This window comes from Macrobrachium nipponense, chromosome 32 (assembly GCF_015104395.2).
Source record: "Macrobrachium nipponense isolate FS-2020 chromosome 32, ASM1510439v2, whole genome shotgun sequence".
Lineage (NCBI taxonomy): Eukaryota > Metazoa > Arthropoda > Malacostraca > Decapoda > Palaemonidae > Macrobrachium > Macrobrachium nipponense.
Window position 1 is genome coordinate 56,536,511 of NC_061094.1, and position 16,744 is coordinate 56,553,254.

At 34.9% G+C, this 16,744-nt stretch overlaps 1 protein-coding gene across 1 annotated transcript in view; it reads right to left on the minus strand.

Annotated features, from left to right (window-relative positions):
• Window positions 1-6,307: 6,307 nt before the first annotated feature.
• LOC135207512 (calcium-activated chloride channel regulator 2-like) overlaps window positions 6,308-16,744 on the minus strand; it is a 33,602-nt gene continuing 23,165 nt past the window's right edge. Inside the window, 12 exon segments of the mRNA XM_064239333.1 lie at window positions 6,308-7,670; window positions 7,774-7,903; window positions 8,193-8,427; window positions 8,558-8,733; window positions 8,888-9,063; window positions 9,230-9,350; window positions 9,818-10,003; window positions 13,844-14,149; window positions 14,707-14,934; window positions 15,668-15,814; window positions 16,488-16,585; window positions 16,588-16,609. Of these exon segments, the coding sequence (XP_064095403.1) occupies window positions 6,793-7,670; window positions 7,774-7,903; window positions 8,193-8,427; window positions 8,558-8,733; window positions 8,888-9,063; window positions 9,230-9,350; window positions 9,818-10,003; window positions 13,844-14,149; window positions 14,707-14,934; window positions 15,668-15,814; window positions 16,488-16,585; window positions 16,588-16,609 (2,703 nt within the window). The 3' untranslated portion in view covers window positions 6,308-6,792.

The following is a 16,744-nucleotide window of genomic DNA, read 5'->3' on the forward strand; positions in this document are numbered from 1 at the left end:
AATTCTGCCATTACTTTTATTAAAACATCTTTTATGTTTAGTTACATAAGGCCACAGTATAATACAAGCTGCTTATCACACACCATTGGCTCAGTAATTTTAATTAGCCAAATTTAATCATATGTATATATATGTACTATTATATATATAGTATATATGTATTATATATAATAATATATATAATATATAAATTAATATATATATATATATATAATATAATCACAATGTGAGGTGCTCTCAAGAGGTATTTGTAGAATATTAAATGAGGTATTTGTGTGAAATGTCAACTTTAGTCTCGGAAATCTATATTATTATTTTACCATAAAATATTGATGTAAAACTTTATATTCTTATATACTTACATTGCTTTCTTACCCTTAACGGCTTTTTAACCACTCTCTCTCTCTCTCTCTCTCTCTCTCTCTCTCTCTACACACATATTTCCTCGCTTCTGCCACTTCCCAGAGAGTTAAATTAGCAGAGTACGAGGATAAAGCCTCATTTTTTCCAGTCGAGAAAGAGCCCCCCCCCCCCGCCGCCCCCGCCCCGCCCCCCCGCCGCCGCCCCCCGCCCCCCTCAGCAGGGCCAGTAGATGTTCCTGACACATATCCAGGTGTTTTATTCCGGATGTGTTTGGTGCCGGTTTATAGAACCTACCACGCAAACGTTTCCACACGACGCAAATTGAGAAGCCCCGATAAGAACGCACAGAAAACACGTGTGGTTTAAACAGGGCATTTTAATTTTCGTCGTGTGGGGACGTTAGTGTGTGTGTGTGTGTGTGTTTTTTTTTTTATTTTCATCCTTTTGGAAAAGTTTGTCTGTGTGCGTTTTTTTAGGGGTGGGGTTTTTAATTTCAACCTTTGGAAAAACGTTTTTTTTTTTTTTAGGGCGTTTTATTTTGGTCCTTTGGATACTTTTTTTTTTTCTTTTAGGGCTTTTCTACTTTATTTTTCGTCCTTTGGAAACTTTTTTTTTTTTTTTTTTTTTAGGCTTTTTATTTTCGTCCTTTGGAAACTTTTTTTTTAGGGTGTTTTATTTTGGGTTTTGCACTTTATTTTTTTTTAGGGTCAGTTTTTTTTGGGTGTTTTATTTCGTACTTTGGAAACTTTTTTTTTTTCTTGGGCTTTTTATTTTAGTCCTTTGGAAACAGTTTTTTTTTTTTTTTTTTTTTTTTTTTTTTTTTTTTTTTTTTTTTTTTTTTTTTTTTTTTTTTTTTTTTTTTTTTTTAGGGCTTTTTATTTTCGTCCTTTGGAAACTTTTTTTTTAGGGCTTTTTATTTTCGTCCTTTGGAAACGTTGGTGTTTGTGTTTCTTTTGGGGCTTTTTTATTTTCGTCCTTTTGAAAATTTGTTTTTCTTTTAGAGTATTTATTTTGTCCTTTGGAAACATTTGTGTGTTTTTCTTTCAATGGTTTTTATTTTCGTACCTTGGAAACGTTTGTCTGTTGTTTTTTTTTCTTTTAGGGTTTTTTATTTTCGTTATTTGAAAACGTGTGTGTGTTTTTCTTTTAGGGCTTTTTATTTTCGCCTTTGAAAATGCTTCTTTACGTATATGTTTCATTTAGGCCTTCTTATTTGCGGCCTTTGGAGATGTTTGTGCTTTTTTTTATATTTTGTGGCTTTTTATTTTCGTCTTTATTAAACGTTTTTATGTGTGTATTTCTTTTAGGGCTTATTTTCGTTCTTTGGAAATGTTTGTATGTTTTTCTTCTAAGAGTTTTTATTTTCGTCCTTCGGAAACCTTGGGTGTTTTTCTTTCAAAGTTTTTTTATTTTCATCCTTTTGAAACGTTTGAGCGTGTTTTTTTAAAGGTGTTTATTTTCGCCCTTTAGAAACATATTTTTTTTCTTTTTGGGGATTTTTATTCTCATTCTTTGGAAACGTTTGTATGTGCGTGTGTGTTTCTTTGGGATTTTTCATATTCGTCCTCATGGCTTTCATTTTCTTCGTATGGAAATGAAAGCCCTGATTGAAACACACAAATTTTTCAAAAATTAAATCCCTGATAGAAACACACACATGCCCACACTAAGGTTTTCACAAAATGTAATGGAAGGAAGTAAGAAAAAAAAACAAGCTTTTGAAATATGATGACATCGATTTATTTTTAGAACATTTCAGCACACAGTTATTACACGGATGTTTTTCTTTTATCTTTTCATTAAGCGTAGTAGCAATGATGCTTAATTGTTTCAGTTTTCTGTCATTTTTCTTTTTTCTTTTAATAATCTTCACCATCGTTGATTCCAACGTTACCTAATACACTTTAGCACACCTGGTGAATTCCCATGATGATGTGTAGATAATGTGCTTAGGTGAAAAAAGAAAATAAACAAATATGTAGGTGTATTGTTTTACTTGTGTTTACGTTGGTAATTATGTTATTTTTTTTAGAAGGTAACTGGCAATTGTGTTTTGTTTATATTACATGCTTTAAATTAATGAAATTTTAAAGTTTTTTACTTATTGTTTTTAGGAGTAAATTGTCAATTGTTTTAATTAGATTATATTAATATATGGTTTAAATGAGGAGGATTTTAAATTCATTCTAATAAGATTTAGTTTTAAAGTTAATACCACGGTGCTTACTATAGAAAAGGGGGTTGGAAATGCTGCTAATAGAAATATTTGTTAATTAATGCTGATATATTCAAGTTGGAGTTTGTATGTGTGTTTAGAGTAGTGTAGATGTATATATATTATATATATATATATATATATATATATATATATATATAGTATATATATATATATCATTATATGTATGTATGTATGTATGTATGTGTGTATATATATATATATATATATATATATATATATATATATATATATATATATATATTATATATATATATATTATATATTATGTGTGTGCGTGTGTACGTGTATGACTGTGTTTCCGTGTGTGTATATGTTCATGCTTGTGTCAGAAAACTATTATATCAATTTGTTAAGATTCATGAAACTATATGAGTGAGTAAGACCTATTAAAAGGTCTTTGAAACTGTAAGGAACTCGAGTTAAAGAAAGCTATTTGTGATGAAGCTTATTTCGGTGACAGTATCTGATCCATTACATAATCCTTCTATAAATGAAAAAAAAAAACTTAAAATTTAAAGTTTAGATATCATTCATATTTCTCGACACCGTGGGAGGTCCCTCTCTTTACAGGATATAATATAATTTCGCTATTGAGAGGCTACAGGCAATGCCTGTCTGTAGCAGGGGTTCTTAACTGTATCATTACGCCTGTAGATATGTAGAACGAAATTCTGTAGGTACGGGAACCGATATTAATTTTTAAGCCAAACTATTCTTAGGTATTTTCCCATGAGCTGAAACCAACACGAACCTAGGCTGTTCTCACCTTATTATCTTTCTAGCTATAAGTATTTAGACTAAAATTAGAATATTGATATATTTCAAAAGGAGTAAATTATTAGTTGCAATTCGATATAACTTAAATGTTAAGAAAGAAAAAAATGTCTAAAATCCGTTATAACACGTGATATGTTCCTTGAAAGGCTTATGGTAATATTAATTAGAATTTAATGATATGTATAGTATTCGGTGATATGTTGACATTGACAGTGAAAAGGGATATGTTATGAATAATTTAGTGCTAAATATTGTTGACTGTGAAATTTAGTGTCTTGATTTTGGTACGTTAAATGATTCAGTAGAAGTGGTGGTAACAGCTGCCAAAAAGGGAATAAAATCTGTTTTTTACCAGTGGGGGGATTTCCTCCAATAATTGTATATATATATATATATATATATAGATATATATAATATATATATATATATATATATATATATATATATGTATGTATGTATATACACACACACACACACTATATATATATATATATATATATATATATATATATATATATATATATAATGTATGTGTGTGTGTGTATCTGTCTGTCTGTGTAATTTGAATCCGCCCATAAATACATGCACTTATAAAATCCCAGTTCTGTTTGTTGTAGTGTAGGAAATTGACTGATGACATTTTTGTACACCGTACCAAAAAAAAAAAAAAAAGCTATTTCGATCCCTTTGACACAGATAGACAGGTAGGACAGGTAATGATCGATATGTCAAGAGGCATTAATCTTTAGAACGGCTCATCTAATACCACCACCACTACGAATGATGAGTTACAAAGAGTTATTGGATTGGGGAATGTGAGGGTTATTTCAATCGATGACTGTGTAGTTCCGAGTTACAGACACCTGTCTTGACACCAGCTTAATTAACGTATGAGAGTGTGCGTTACCGACACACACACGCACTGTGTGCGTGTTTGTGTGTGGATCCTGTCTGTCTTTCTCTGTACAATCCTAAAATATGATCCTGCGTTTCTTGAAAGTACAATATTATCAGAAGGTTCTCTCAAAAGTTCTAAGAACATAAGAACCCATTATTTTCTTTTCTCTTTAGAAGAGCATTAGTTTATATCTTCTGTTTTTTTTTCTCAATGGCATAAGAGATCAATATAAACCTACACAGAACTCGTATGTACACATTTAGTTATAGTCCATAGAAACTTAGAATTACTTGACGTGCTATTTGGAATAGCATTATATTTTTTTAAAAGATCACAGGGAGCTTTTTTTCAAGAGCTTTAAGTGGACATATACATATATATATATATATAGTATATATATATATATATATATACCTTATATACATATACATATACATACAATACATATACATATACATATACTATACATATACATATATATAGATATATATAATCTATAATATATATATATATATATATATCTATATATTTATATATATATATATCTATGATATATATACATACCTACATATTACAATATTGTGTATATACATTATAATATATATTATATCATGTATATATATACATATACATACATATATATATATATATTATAAATATTATATAGATAGTATATATATATATATACATAATATATATATATCACTATATATTATATTATATAATAGATAATATTATAATTATTATATAGAATATTATATATAAAAAACAGCTAATATTTACATGAATGATTGTGACATTTCCTACTGTCTCATAAGAGTTCGATACGAAGACTATTTCTCATTTTTACACAAATAATATATTTATTGTTTTATACATCTCAAATAGTATGATGCCTCATATTTCACATATATCACTCTATGTACAAACGTCTTTTAATAATAATAATAATGATAATATTTCCACGAAAACTTCTTCTTTTTTTTTGTTAAGTGTCTTATATAATGTAATTTCCAGTCACGGATTTTCTCTTCAGTGGAACTGCGTAGTCCTTTCGGTCAGCCCTCACGAAATCACTAGATTTTGGTCCAGAACGCTCCAGGAATGCCTTCGTGACCACGTTCGTTCGTAAGTCCGTCGGCTTCGTCTTTGTGAAATCGAAAATGCACTCTGTATTCATGAGGTTATCCTTTTCCCTCGTCGCGGCCAGGTTTCGGAAAGGTCACTGATCGCGAGCAATATTAGGAATCGATATTCAATTCGTTCTCCGTTGTTACCAGAATTCCACCGAGATGCAACACTGTAAAGATTTGTGGTATTCCATTTTTAATTCATTTCTTTCCAAGCTGTTGACGGTATATCGCTTTAATTTCGTTATATTAAAGCTTCGCTTGGTTTTTTTTTCAAACTTTGTGGTATGACAATTCTTACTCACTTTTATCCAAGAGATTGACGAAATACTGTTTTATTTTCTCTCTATATTAAAAACTAGTTGCTTTACAGTTTGATTTCACTGATTTCAAAATCTCAAAAGATACAGTTCTATATTTGGAATTTCTAGCAGTTTAACTTTTCTTGGGGACATGGTATACAGTCAATCTGTAATGATCGCCCCCCCAATCACCTGTAAACACACCAATATTATCACAATTATGTACCTTTACAAAACTACAATTTCTCATAATATCCCCTAAAACTACTGGATCCTGTAAAAAGACTCGTCACCATTTGTTTTATTGTTTTTTTTTTCTTTAACATCACACGAAATCACAGATATACAAACGCCATCGTCCATTTTTTTTTTTATGGTGTCGCGCGAACGCTCGGAAAGGAACAAGAGTCGATTATGTGGGACAGTTTTCTGACCGAGAACTAAACTAATGAACACACCTTTGTCCTCTGTCGCTAATGAACGTTGCCATACGGAATTTTATCGCATTTTGTTTCTATACACAAGTTGTTTTTATTTTATTTTAACTGATTGTCTCTTCGTCACTTATACATTCGGAAAACTGTTGATTCTCTCTCTCTCTCTCTCTCTCTCTCTCTCTCTCTCTCTCTCTCTCTCTCTCTCTCTCTCTCTCTCCATTCTGAGAACTATCATCACCATTTCCGGATTACCGTTTACTACGCTCGTATTTTGGGAATTAACATCGATTTCGTTAAATGATTTCACACTCAGAATTGATTCTCTCTCTCTCTCTCTCTCTCTCTCTCTCTCTCTCACACACACACACAGTCACCCGATTAATTTTATATTTTTATTTTTTCATTGTTTATTTTCTTTTCAGCACCAGACATGTATCTTCACTATGATACGTGCTTTAAAGCGAGGTGAAGGTTTATAATAAAGTAATAATAGTCAGTCTTTCTTTTTATCTTGATGGATTTTTGGGGAAGGAGAAGAAACTCCGACGTTCACTAACGCTATGACAGCTATGACTTCCTCTGTCAAAGGTATTTTAGATAAACTGTATTATTTTAAAAAAAATCATTCCGTAATATCTATCACTGTTTACAAAAGCGCGATGGAATGCCTCTGCATGCTCGAGTAGGAGTGGGCGTGGTCTGCCGGTGCTGGGGGAGGGGGTGAGGAGGCCCGATCGTCACAGAGCAGCTGCTCCGATAAACTGCTGTCGTCGGGACCGTCGCTGTAGGAGTCTGGTGGCGTCTGGCGTGGACGGACGGTTGGGTAGTACTGGGGAGCGCCCACCGGCTCGTACCTGACGGGAGACTGGGCGTAGCTGAGTTCAGCTGATCCGTATAGGTCAGGTTTCGCGGTCTTCAGCGGGCTGCCCCGTTTACTTGGCGACGACTTCGAGTGGCGTCCCAGAGTGAAGAACTGGGGCGTGGGCACACTGCTGATCTCAGCATCCCTAGAACCGCAGTCGACTTTGGTTACGTCGGGGATAGACATGGATAAACCTCTGCAGGCAGAGTCTTCTTCCCCATCGCCATCTCTTCTGCTGTTTGGAGATGAGGATGGCTGTAGTTCGCCATGAAGAGGATCACAGCTAGGGTTCTGTAGGTCTGGACTTCTGCTGATTTCCCTCCTTTCTCTGTGAGGAGTGCTGTTCTGCCCATTACCAGCTTCTTGGTGGGCGGACTCCGGACCTGGGTTGATCAGGACACTCCCTCGGGACGCAGACTTGACGACGACGCTGCCCCCATTCACAAGACTCGTGGCTGCTTTTTCAGAGTCATTGTGAGGCTGCCGACGTCTGTTCAGTCTTCTTTTAAGAGGGGATGCAAGGCAGTACCAGTAAACGACGACGAGCAGCACCACTAGTATCAGACCACCTATGCAGCCACTGATGACTGCAACTTTCTCATTCCCACCAATCCCCAAGTCTGATCCATAGCCACCAAAGCCAGATGAAAGACCTGAGCCACCTGTTGAGATTAAAGAAAATGAATTATGCATTGCTCATACATTGGCTTAATTTTTAGTTTGTTTTCCTCTTGTCAATTTTCAGAAAACAGAACAATATATTACCTGGTCCTCTGGCTCTAATAGTAACCCTGTCTGTAGAAGGTGGTATAGGTCGCCATATGGCTGCTGGATTACTTGGAGGCCCTTTGTTTCCTTGGCTGTCAATAGCTCTGATGCATACCCACTGCCCTTTCTAGAAAGTTGACAAAGTACAAACAGTTGGTAAGGTCGCATAAATGACACAAACACACTTCTTTGTTCGGCAGGTACATTAAAACTTTTTGTGCAATTCAATTAGTAAACAACAGAAAGCTATTAGGAATTTAACAAAGACAGAGGCAAAGCGGAATCCAGTAGTATTTTGGACAAAATCCTATGAAAGTATGTGCACAATTTAACTAAAAGTTAACATTTCAGCAGAACCTGCACTGAGGGTGTGACAACAGCTTCAGTATAAAACCCCATGAAACTATAGAACTTACATTTTCGTACAATGTAATGGAAATACTAGCTCGTTCCCTTGTTGTGGCTGTTGAAGGAACTGGCAGACCCTTAATCCTTTCTCCCGAACAATGGGTGGCAGCCTGTGATTTTGAGCGGGCAATGAAGCCCTCATAAAGCTGAGCCCTTCCCCAGTCCCTGTCTTCTCCAACAGCTGTCCAATCGAGCACGACCTGGCCACTGCTTGAATCAACCCATGCCCTCAAATCCACAATTCTAAAGGAGAAGTGTATTAAAGTCGGTTAGGTATAATCCAGTGATGTCTTCATTGCTTATTAGGTGACTTTATATAGTACCACTATTAAGGGGAGAAATATTCCATTGATAAAAAAACAGTCACGGGTACCTTGCAGGGGCGACCTTATCCCTGTGGAGGATGTGATAATCTCTTATATCTAGGGTTGGTCCAGTGACTTGGCGTGTGAAAGCCGGTGCCTGACGGGTGTGGGCGAAAGGTACTACACTGCCACAGCAGGATGGCACAGCCCAGTCACGTCCTTCATCATAGCTGCCCCAGTTAGCCTTTGTGGGACATTACCAAAGAAAATATTAGGAAATAAGTTCCTCTCTATCACAGAACTGAAGAAAAGTAGTTAGCAATATTCCTGTCTGTTTAAGGATGTGAAAATTTTACTTTGAACAACTTGACTCACTAGGTCATATTATAGTAACCCACCTCCTTGGTGAGGGCATGCCTGTGGTGCCTCAAATCATGATCCCGGAGATGAATTTGAGCCAGTGCCAAGACAGCCTTTCCTGCATCCACGGAGAGAACCACAGAGTATCTGGCAGGGCCCTCTAGTGGAGGAGCATAACGGGAGTAAACACCATCGCCTCTCGTGATATCAGGATCTGTCAGAATATGAGATGAATTAACGTCAGTTCTTACTACCGAAATAGACTACTTTTCTCTGATGACAAGATTTGGCTTAGTTCACATATATAATATTAAAAGTTTTTTTTTCTGATACTTATGGCCTAAAAACTTAAGCTTGAAAAGTCTATCAAGTGTACCCACCTCCAGTACCCAGGTCAAGCAGTTGTACCCTGACAGGCACGTAGGTACCACCAGTGGCATTGGTTCCAAGTCTCTGTAGTGTTGCCATTACCCCTGCGTCCATTACGGCTGCTCCGCCCATCTGGAAGTAAATCGAGTTACAGAAATGGGTACATTTCAGTATGCGTATATATGCAATGGCACACACACTTACATGCACACAACAAATTGTTTTGGAGGAGATTGAGGAGAGAAAATAATGATGATTCGATTCTGCTATTACATAAAGTTATATGACCACCATATAATATATACATACATACATACATATATATATAATAATATATATATATATATATATATATATATATATATATGATATATATATATATATATATATATATATAAATTGTATTCAGAAATCTTATCTTTTCAACGATCCAAACGATTTCCCTTGACCTAACTGTTTAAACCTCAATTTCTTGGGGGTTAGATACATGGCCCCTGTCACATTAAAGGACGTGGTTTAGCTTTCAGACCAAGCTGAAAGTTTTCTCTCTCTCTCTCTCTCTCTCTGCCCCCACAATCCGGCTCTAGATATCCAATTACCTTCACTTCGCCGTATAAGATTATAGGTGTCTGCTGATTGGGGACGGTAATAACATCCGCTGACTCCTGGCTGCTCCAAACTCTCACGGTGACTTTATTGTCTAAATTCGGAAACGATGTGACCTGAATGTGCAGTGCCTGGTGGGAGTCGGCTCTATTTTCCACCTTGTAGCGCCAGACGCCGCGCTGAGGATGAAGAGAGAAAAAAAGGATAATTAAAAGGAGAATGCGGGAAGTGGGGAGGGGATAGAGAGAGGAGTTCTGGTTAGGTGTTTAGACAAAGAAAGAAGAGGAGAACGATGACTGTTGACATTTTGGGAAGATGAAGTTCGTTCCTCTTAAGATTGAATGGTCTTGTACTTTATCTTAGGATTTCGTCTTTATTAATAATCAATTTGATTCCTGGTACCTGTAAAAAGGAAGGGAGGAAGCATGTGATATTAATCATACATTAGGAATAGGTGATATCTGACGAAGGCACAGTTATGAGGAGTCAAAGAAAGTTACAGTAAAAAAACTAATATGTTTAGGTTTACTGACATCACAAGAAGTCTGTAATCGTTCAAGTAACAGCAAGTGTTGGCTACATCATTAGGGTTGTAACTTTATAAGAAACATGCCATCTCGGTTTATTGCCAATGAATTACACTTTGACGAACAGTACAATGTACTGTATTACAATAGTTTGCCATTTTCAAAGTACTGACATAGTTTACATTTTAAAAAGGCTATTGTACAGAACTGAAGTTGCTGTTCGTATACATTGGGAATTAGCTTAGCAAATACAAAGTTCGATATCAGGCTTTTGCTTTAGAAGCGAGCAGAAATCGTATGATTGGCGTGTATTGTGAAGCTTTATTAAGTTGAGCGTGAGAGAGAGAGAGAGAGAGAGAGAGAGAGAGAGAGAGAGAGAGAGAGAGAGAGAGAGAGCGAGCGTGGCAGGACTGGGTCCGGTCCGGGTAGGAGGATTATTTACCTCTCCTAAATTGGGTGTATGATACTTCACTACTTTTAATCTGATTATCAAGAATGCGTTCAATGGGGTCTAAATCTGATTTACTACTGGCTTTTTACCTGACAATGGTACGATTTAACCATTTTAGAAAGATTCCCGGACTTGACTATTTTTTTTTTGTGTGATTTGTGTTCCTAATTCTAGCGAATTAGCTATTGATTGTTTCATCTTCTAGTTATCGAGAGCATTTTAAGTAATGCGGCCATCATTTCTAAGTACAATTTCATGGTGCAATTGTTCTTTATCATTATACTTCATCATATTTTATTATTGTTTTAACTGGTCCATTTTCCAAGATTGTTGGTGATCATTCTGAAAAGTACTAATGTTTATGGTATTGGCCCTGTAAAAGGTCATAGATTGAAGAACTTGATTTTTTCCTAAAAATAGACGTGAAAATCTATTCATTCCTGATCATTACCGTGATGTTGAAGAATTCATAGCGTGAAATCTTAAGCGAGCGTTGGCTTCGAATGTCTGCAAGAGGTGTTAATAAGTGCGATTTATTTTTTCGAGTCTTAAAAGCAGGTGTGGCTGAGATTCACTTCAACTTTTAGACTCTGGGATTATGTAAGAGGTGTTTATGATTATGAGTGCGATTTCTTTTATCGGCTCTTAAAAGCAGGCGTGGCTGAGATTCACTTCAGCTTTTAGACTCTGGGATTATGTCTGTTGGTGTGTTTCTTCAAATAGTTCCTATAAGAAGGTTAGAGATTATCTTAAAATATCCAGACACTGGGGTTCAGAGTTTCTTTTTCGGTTCTTCGTAGTTGAGGCTACCCAACAACACGAACAGAAGCATTTGCAATCAGACACTGTATACGTGACAGTAAGACTGTGAAATCAGGGATTTCAAGAAATCCCCGAAATTTTTCGGGAATTCATGAAATCACCAATCCACTTAGGAACATCTCATCCCCACGGGGCTAGTACTAAACACGGCGAAACAGTGATTCACTCTACATTGTTTAGCCGTGCTAAGTACTAGCCCCTCGTGGATCATATGCATTTAGGGACACTTGATCCCCAATCCCATGTAGCTAGTACTAAACACGGCTAGTACTAGCCCCTCGGGGGGTCAAATGTTCCGAGGTGAATTGGTGATTTCACGAATGCCCTGAAAATATCAGGGACTTTGTGAAATATAATACTGTAATATAATATATGAGGAAACTTTAGTAGATGGTTCTTATATTAGATGCAGGTGAGATGATCTCAAACTTCCTGACATTAGGGTTGAGGTTTTTATTTGATAGGTGGGGATGGAGGGGGAGAGGGGTTGTTCTTCAGAGTTGAAGTCAAGCAAGAGCATGAGCAGAAGCAAATGAAATTGCACGTTGCATACACGATGAAAGTTTGGGAGAGAAGGAGACTACCATAAATTGAAGGAAAAATTGATTGGGAAAATAATGGCACAGAGATGCATAATTACTGAAATATTGAAGAAAAAGTGTACAGGTTTATTTTCTGTAATGTACTGTATATATTTGGTAGTTCAATAATTTTGTCAGTTTTAAGCTATATTTTATAAATATAAATATATGTACATTCATATAACAAAGTACAAGGATTCTTTGTAATAAGATAAAAAAAATGAAATGAGACAGATGACGACAAAAAAAATTAAACAGATGACAAAAAATGAAACAGATGACTACAAAAAAAATGAAACCGATGACGACAAAAAAAGAATGAAACAGATGACGACAAAAAATGAAACAGATGATAAAAAAATGAAACAGAAGACAAAAAAAATGAAACAGACGATGACAGATTACGATTAAACAGATGGACAAAAAAAAAAAAAAATGAAACAGATGAGGACAAAAAAATGAAACAGATGACGACAAAAAATGAAACTGATTACGACAAAAAAAATTAACATGACGAAAAAAAAATGAAACAGATGATGACAAAAAAATGAAACAGATGACGACAAAAAAAAGAAACAAAAAAAAAAAGAAACAGGTGACGAAAAAAAATGAATCATGATGACAGAAAAAATGAAGCAGATGACGACAAAATAAAAATGAAACAGATGACTGCAAAAAAATTTAAATAGATGATGAAAACAAAAATTAAACAGATAACGACAAAAAAGAAATTAAACATGACGACAAAAAAATGAAACAGATGACGACAAAAATTAAACAGATGACGAAAAAAAAAGAAACAGATGACGTAAAAAAATGATACAGATGACGAAAAAAAGTGAAACAACTGTTGAAAAAAAATGAAACAGATGACAAAAAAATAAAACATGACGACAAAAAAATGAAACAGATGACAAAAAAAGAAAGATGACAAAATAAAAGAAACAGTAACGAAATAAAAAATTAAAACAAATGACGACAAAAAATAAAACAGATTGGACAAAAAAAAAAAAAAAATAAACATATGACGACAAAAAAATGAAAAAGACGACTACAAAAAGATGAAACATGACGACAACAACAACAAAAAGAAACAGATGACGAAAAAAAATGAAATCAGATGACGAAAAAAAATGAAACAGATGACATAAAAAAAAATGAAACAGATGACATAAAAAAAAATGAAACAGATGACATAAAAAAAAATGAAAACAGATGACATAAAAAAAAAAAATGAAACAGATGACATAAAAAAAAATGAAACGGATGACGGAAAAAAATGCAAATAGATGATATAAAAAAAATGAAACATGACGAAAAAAAATGAAATAGATGAAAAAAAAAAATTAAACAGATGACGACGACGACAAAAAAATTAAATAGATGACGACCAAAAAAAAAAAAAGGAAACAAAGCAATGACGGAAAAAAAAATGAAATAGATGATGACATAAAAAAAATGAAAACAGATGCCGACGAAAAAAAAAATAAAAAAAATGAAATAGATGACAAAAAAAAAAAATGAAACTGATGACGTAAAAAAAAAATGAAATGATGACATAAAAGAAAAAATTAAACAGATGACGATAAAAAAAAGAAATAGATGGACAAAAAAAATGAAACACATGACGACAGGTACCTCGGCATTGTTCAGGTTGACAGAGATCATATTGACGTCTCCATCCTCCTCCTGCATGTTGACGGAAGCGAAGGTCGCTCCGGAGGGCGCCGTCAGGTGGATGGTGTTCCCCACGTGGTTGAGGTCATAGTAGTAGATAGCGAATCGGGCATGGGCGGCCACGGAGTCGTCCAGAGAGAATGCCCCGGAGCTGAGAGAGGCGATGCCTCCCTGGTAGGTGGCGCTGTGTAGCAGGACGGGCGTCGTGGCTCCTCCCGCTGCCACGGCAGCGGTGAGGGCTTCCATGAGGGACACGAGCATGCTCACCTGATGAAGGGGGAAAATGAAACGAGTAACTTTCCTGTACAGCGTATGATGATGATCAAGGCCTACCGAAAATATAGATCTATATTTCGGTGGTCTCTGTGTTATGCTGTATGAGCGCGGCACATGAGACTTTAACCACTGCCCTGGGGGCGGGGGGGCTGTCCTATATCGTTGCCAGACGGACGATAATGGATCATTTTAACCTTAAATAAAATTAATACTATTGAGGTTAGCGTCCTGCTTTTTGGTATATTTGATAATTGTAAGGGTGGATGATCAAAATAATAATAATAATAATAATAATTAATAATAATAATATATTATTATTATTATTATTATTATTATTATTATTATTATTATTATTATTATTAGTTATATAGTATTAGTATTAGTATTAGTATTATATTTAGTATTCTTAAAAAATGTATTTGTGATTTATTTTTTGCGAATATTGAAAAAACCACTTGTGACTTAGTATATGCGAGGCTGAAAAATGATAAATATTACCTTTGAAAATTATAAACATTATAAACTATAAGTGAATATATAAATGTTACCTTTGAATCTATACCAACGCCCTCGTCCATGACGGTGAATACCCGACCGCCCGATTCTCGCGCCACGGGCACCAGGCTGTGTTCGGGCGCTGGCATCCCAGGGCGCTCTGTCAAGGGGTACAGCACCAGCAGTAGGCGCAGGCCGTAGTCTTGGATGACCTGTTGAACCTTCGGTGCTTCCGTCTCTCTTCCGTGTTCCCCGCTGGTCACCAGCACTATATTGGCGGCCTGGAATTTGAATTTCCAGGAATTTAGGGAAGTTGGAATTAGTGTGTTTGGTAGTACTGGACCCTCTAATTTCAGGGTCACTGGTCATCAAAAGGATGAAACCGGAAGTGAACAATAAATCGTTTGTTTTTTTTTTGTTTTTTTTTATATTTGCTTTTTTTTTATTATTTTTCTAATTTTTGTGATTTCGCTTTTATTTTGTATTTGCTGCTTTTGTTTTGTTAGATTTTTACTAAGGTTTTAAGAAGACTATTCATTATATATATATATATATATATATATATATATATATATATATATATATATATATATGTGTGTGTGTGTGTATGTATATATATACATATTATATATATATATATATATATATATATATATATATATATATATATATATATATATATATATATTAACGCTGGTATTATTGCATAACTGTATCAGTGCCAACGCCGGTCGCACTCGTATACTAAAAAACATAAACAAAGCAAATAAAGCAAATATGGAAAAACACACCTATCAAAATTATGCAAACCCCCCCCCCCCCCCCATCTCTCTCGCCTTAAAAAAAACACTTAATTATCAGAATACCTAGCAAAAGGCAGCTGTTAAAAAAAAAAAAAAAAAAAAACGCAATATACATCCCTTCCCACACCCCCTCTTTGCCAAAAGCGATAACGCGAAGAGCATGCGCAACAAAATCTTTCTTTTTGGAAAACGCCTTAAACGATTGGTTTACCTGGGCTGAGTATCCGTCCGCCTCGAGAACCTCGATGGCTTTCTGTAAGCCGCACACAATGCACGCCTGGCTTGGGCGCACACCGGAGGGGTTTCTGGGAAGGGACGAGCCCACCCTCTCCCTTAGGTCGGATATCGTTGATTCCAGCTAGAAGGGAAGGAGAAGAATGATTCTATTATCCTCTTGGGGAGCTGGGGTGGTTGGTGGCTCTGCTTGTATAATGATATGTGGTTTATGCATGTATATATTACATATATATATATATATATTATATATATATATATATATATTATATATATACTTAGTTTATACATTATACATATATATATCCATATATTGTAATATATATATATATATATATATAGTTTATATATATATATATATAATATGTATATATATGTAATATATATGTATATATATATATATATATATATATATATTGTTATATATATATATATATATATATATATATATCAGAGAGAGAGAGAGAGAAACAAACTTTGATCTTTGAATCGAATGTTATTTATGTTTGCGGTGGTAATCATTAGCAATATGATGAAGTAATTAAGTTTCATTCAGTGGTAATTTTTTTTTTTTTTTACATTTCATTTCTTTTTCTAGGAATTTAAAATTGACGTTCAGGAAAAATAATGAGAGTTGCGAAAACGTGGAAGAATATCAGTCTTACTCTTAACTTTATAATTAAAAATTTGACGATCAAAATTAGCATCATCTCGAAATGTAATGGAGGCTTGAAGAAAATTGTCACCCATATGGATAATGTAATACACTTGGGATGGAAATGATCTGTTCAACTCACCATAGAGAGGGGGGCAGCCTCTCTAGCCTCCGCGTTGAACACAACGAGGGCCACCTCGACGCCATTTGGGAGATCGTAGACCACGACTCTCCTGACCGCTTTCTGACGAATTCCCAACGACGCTGAAATGGTATGAAATCAAATTGGGTCAGAAATCCTGACACTGAATAGTGACATAAACAAGAGATATTCAACCTTATATCATTTTGGCTTACTCGGGGAGTAAGCCTACAAACTACTTTGTTGTTGTTGCTGCT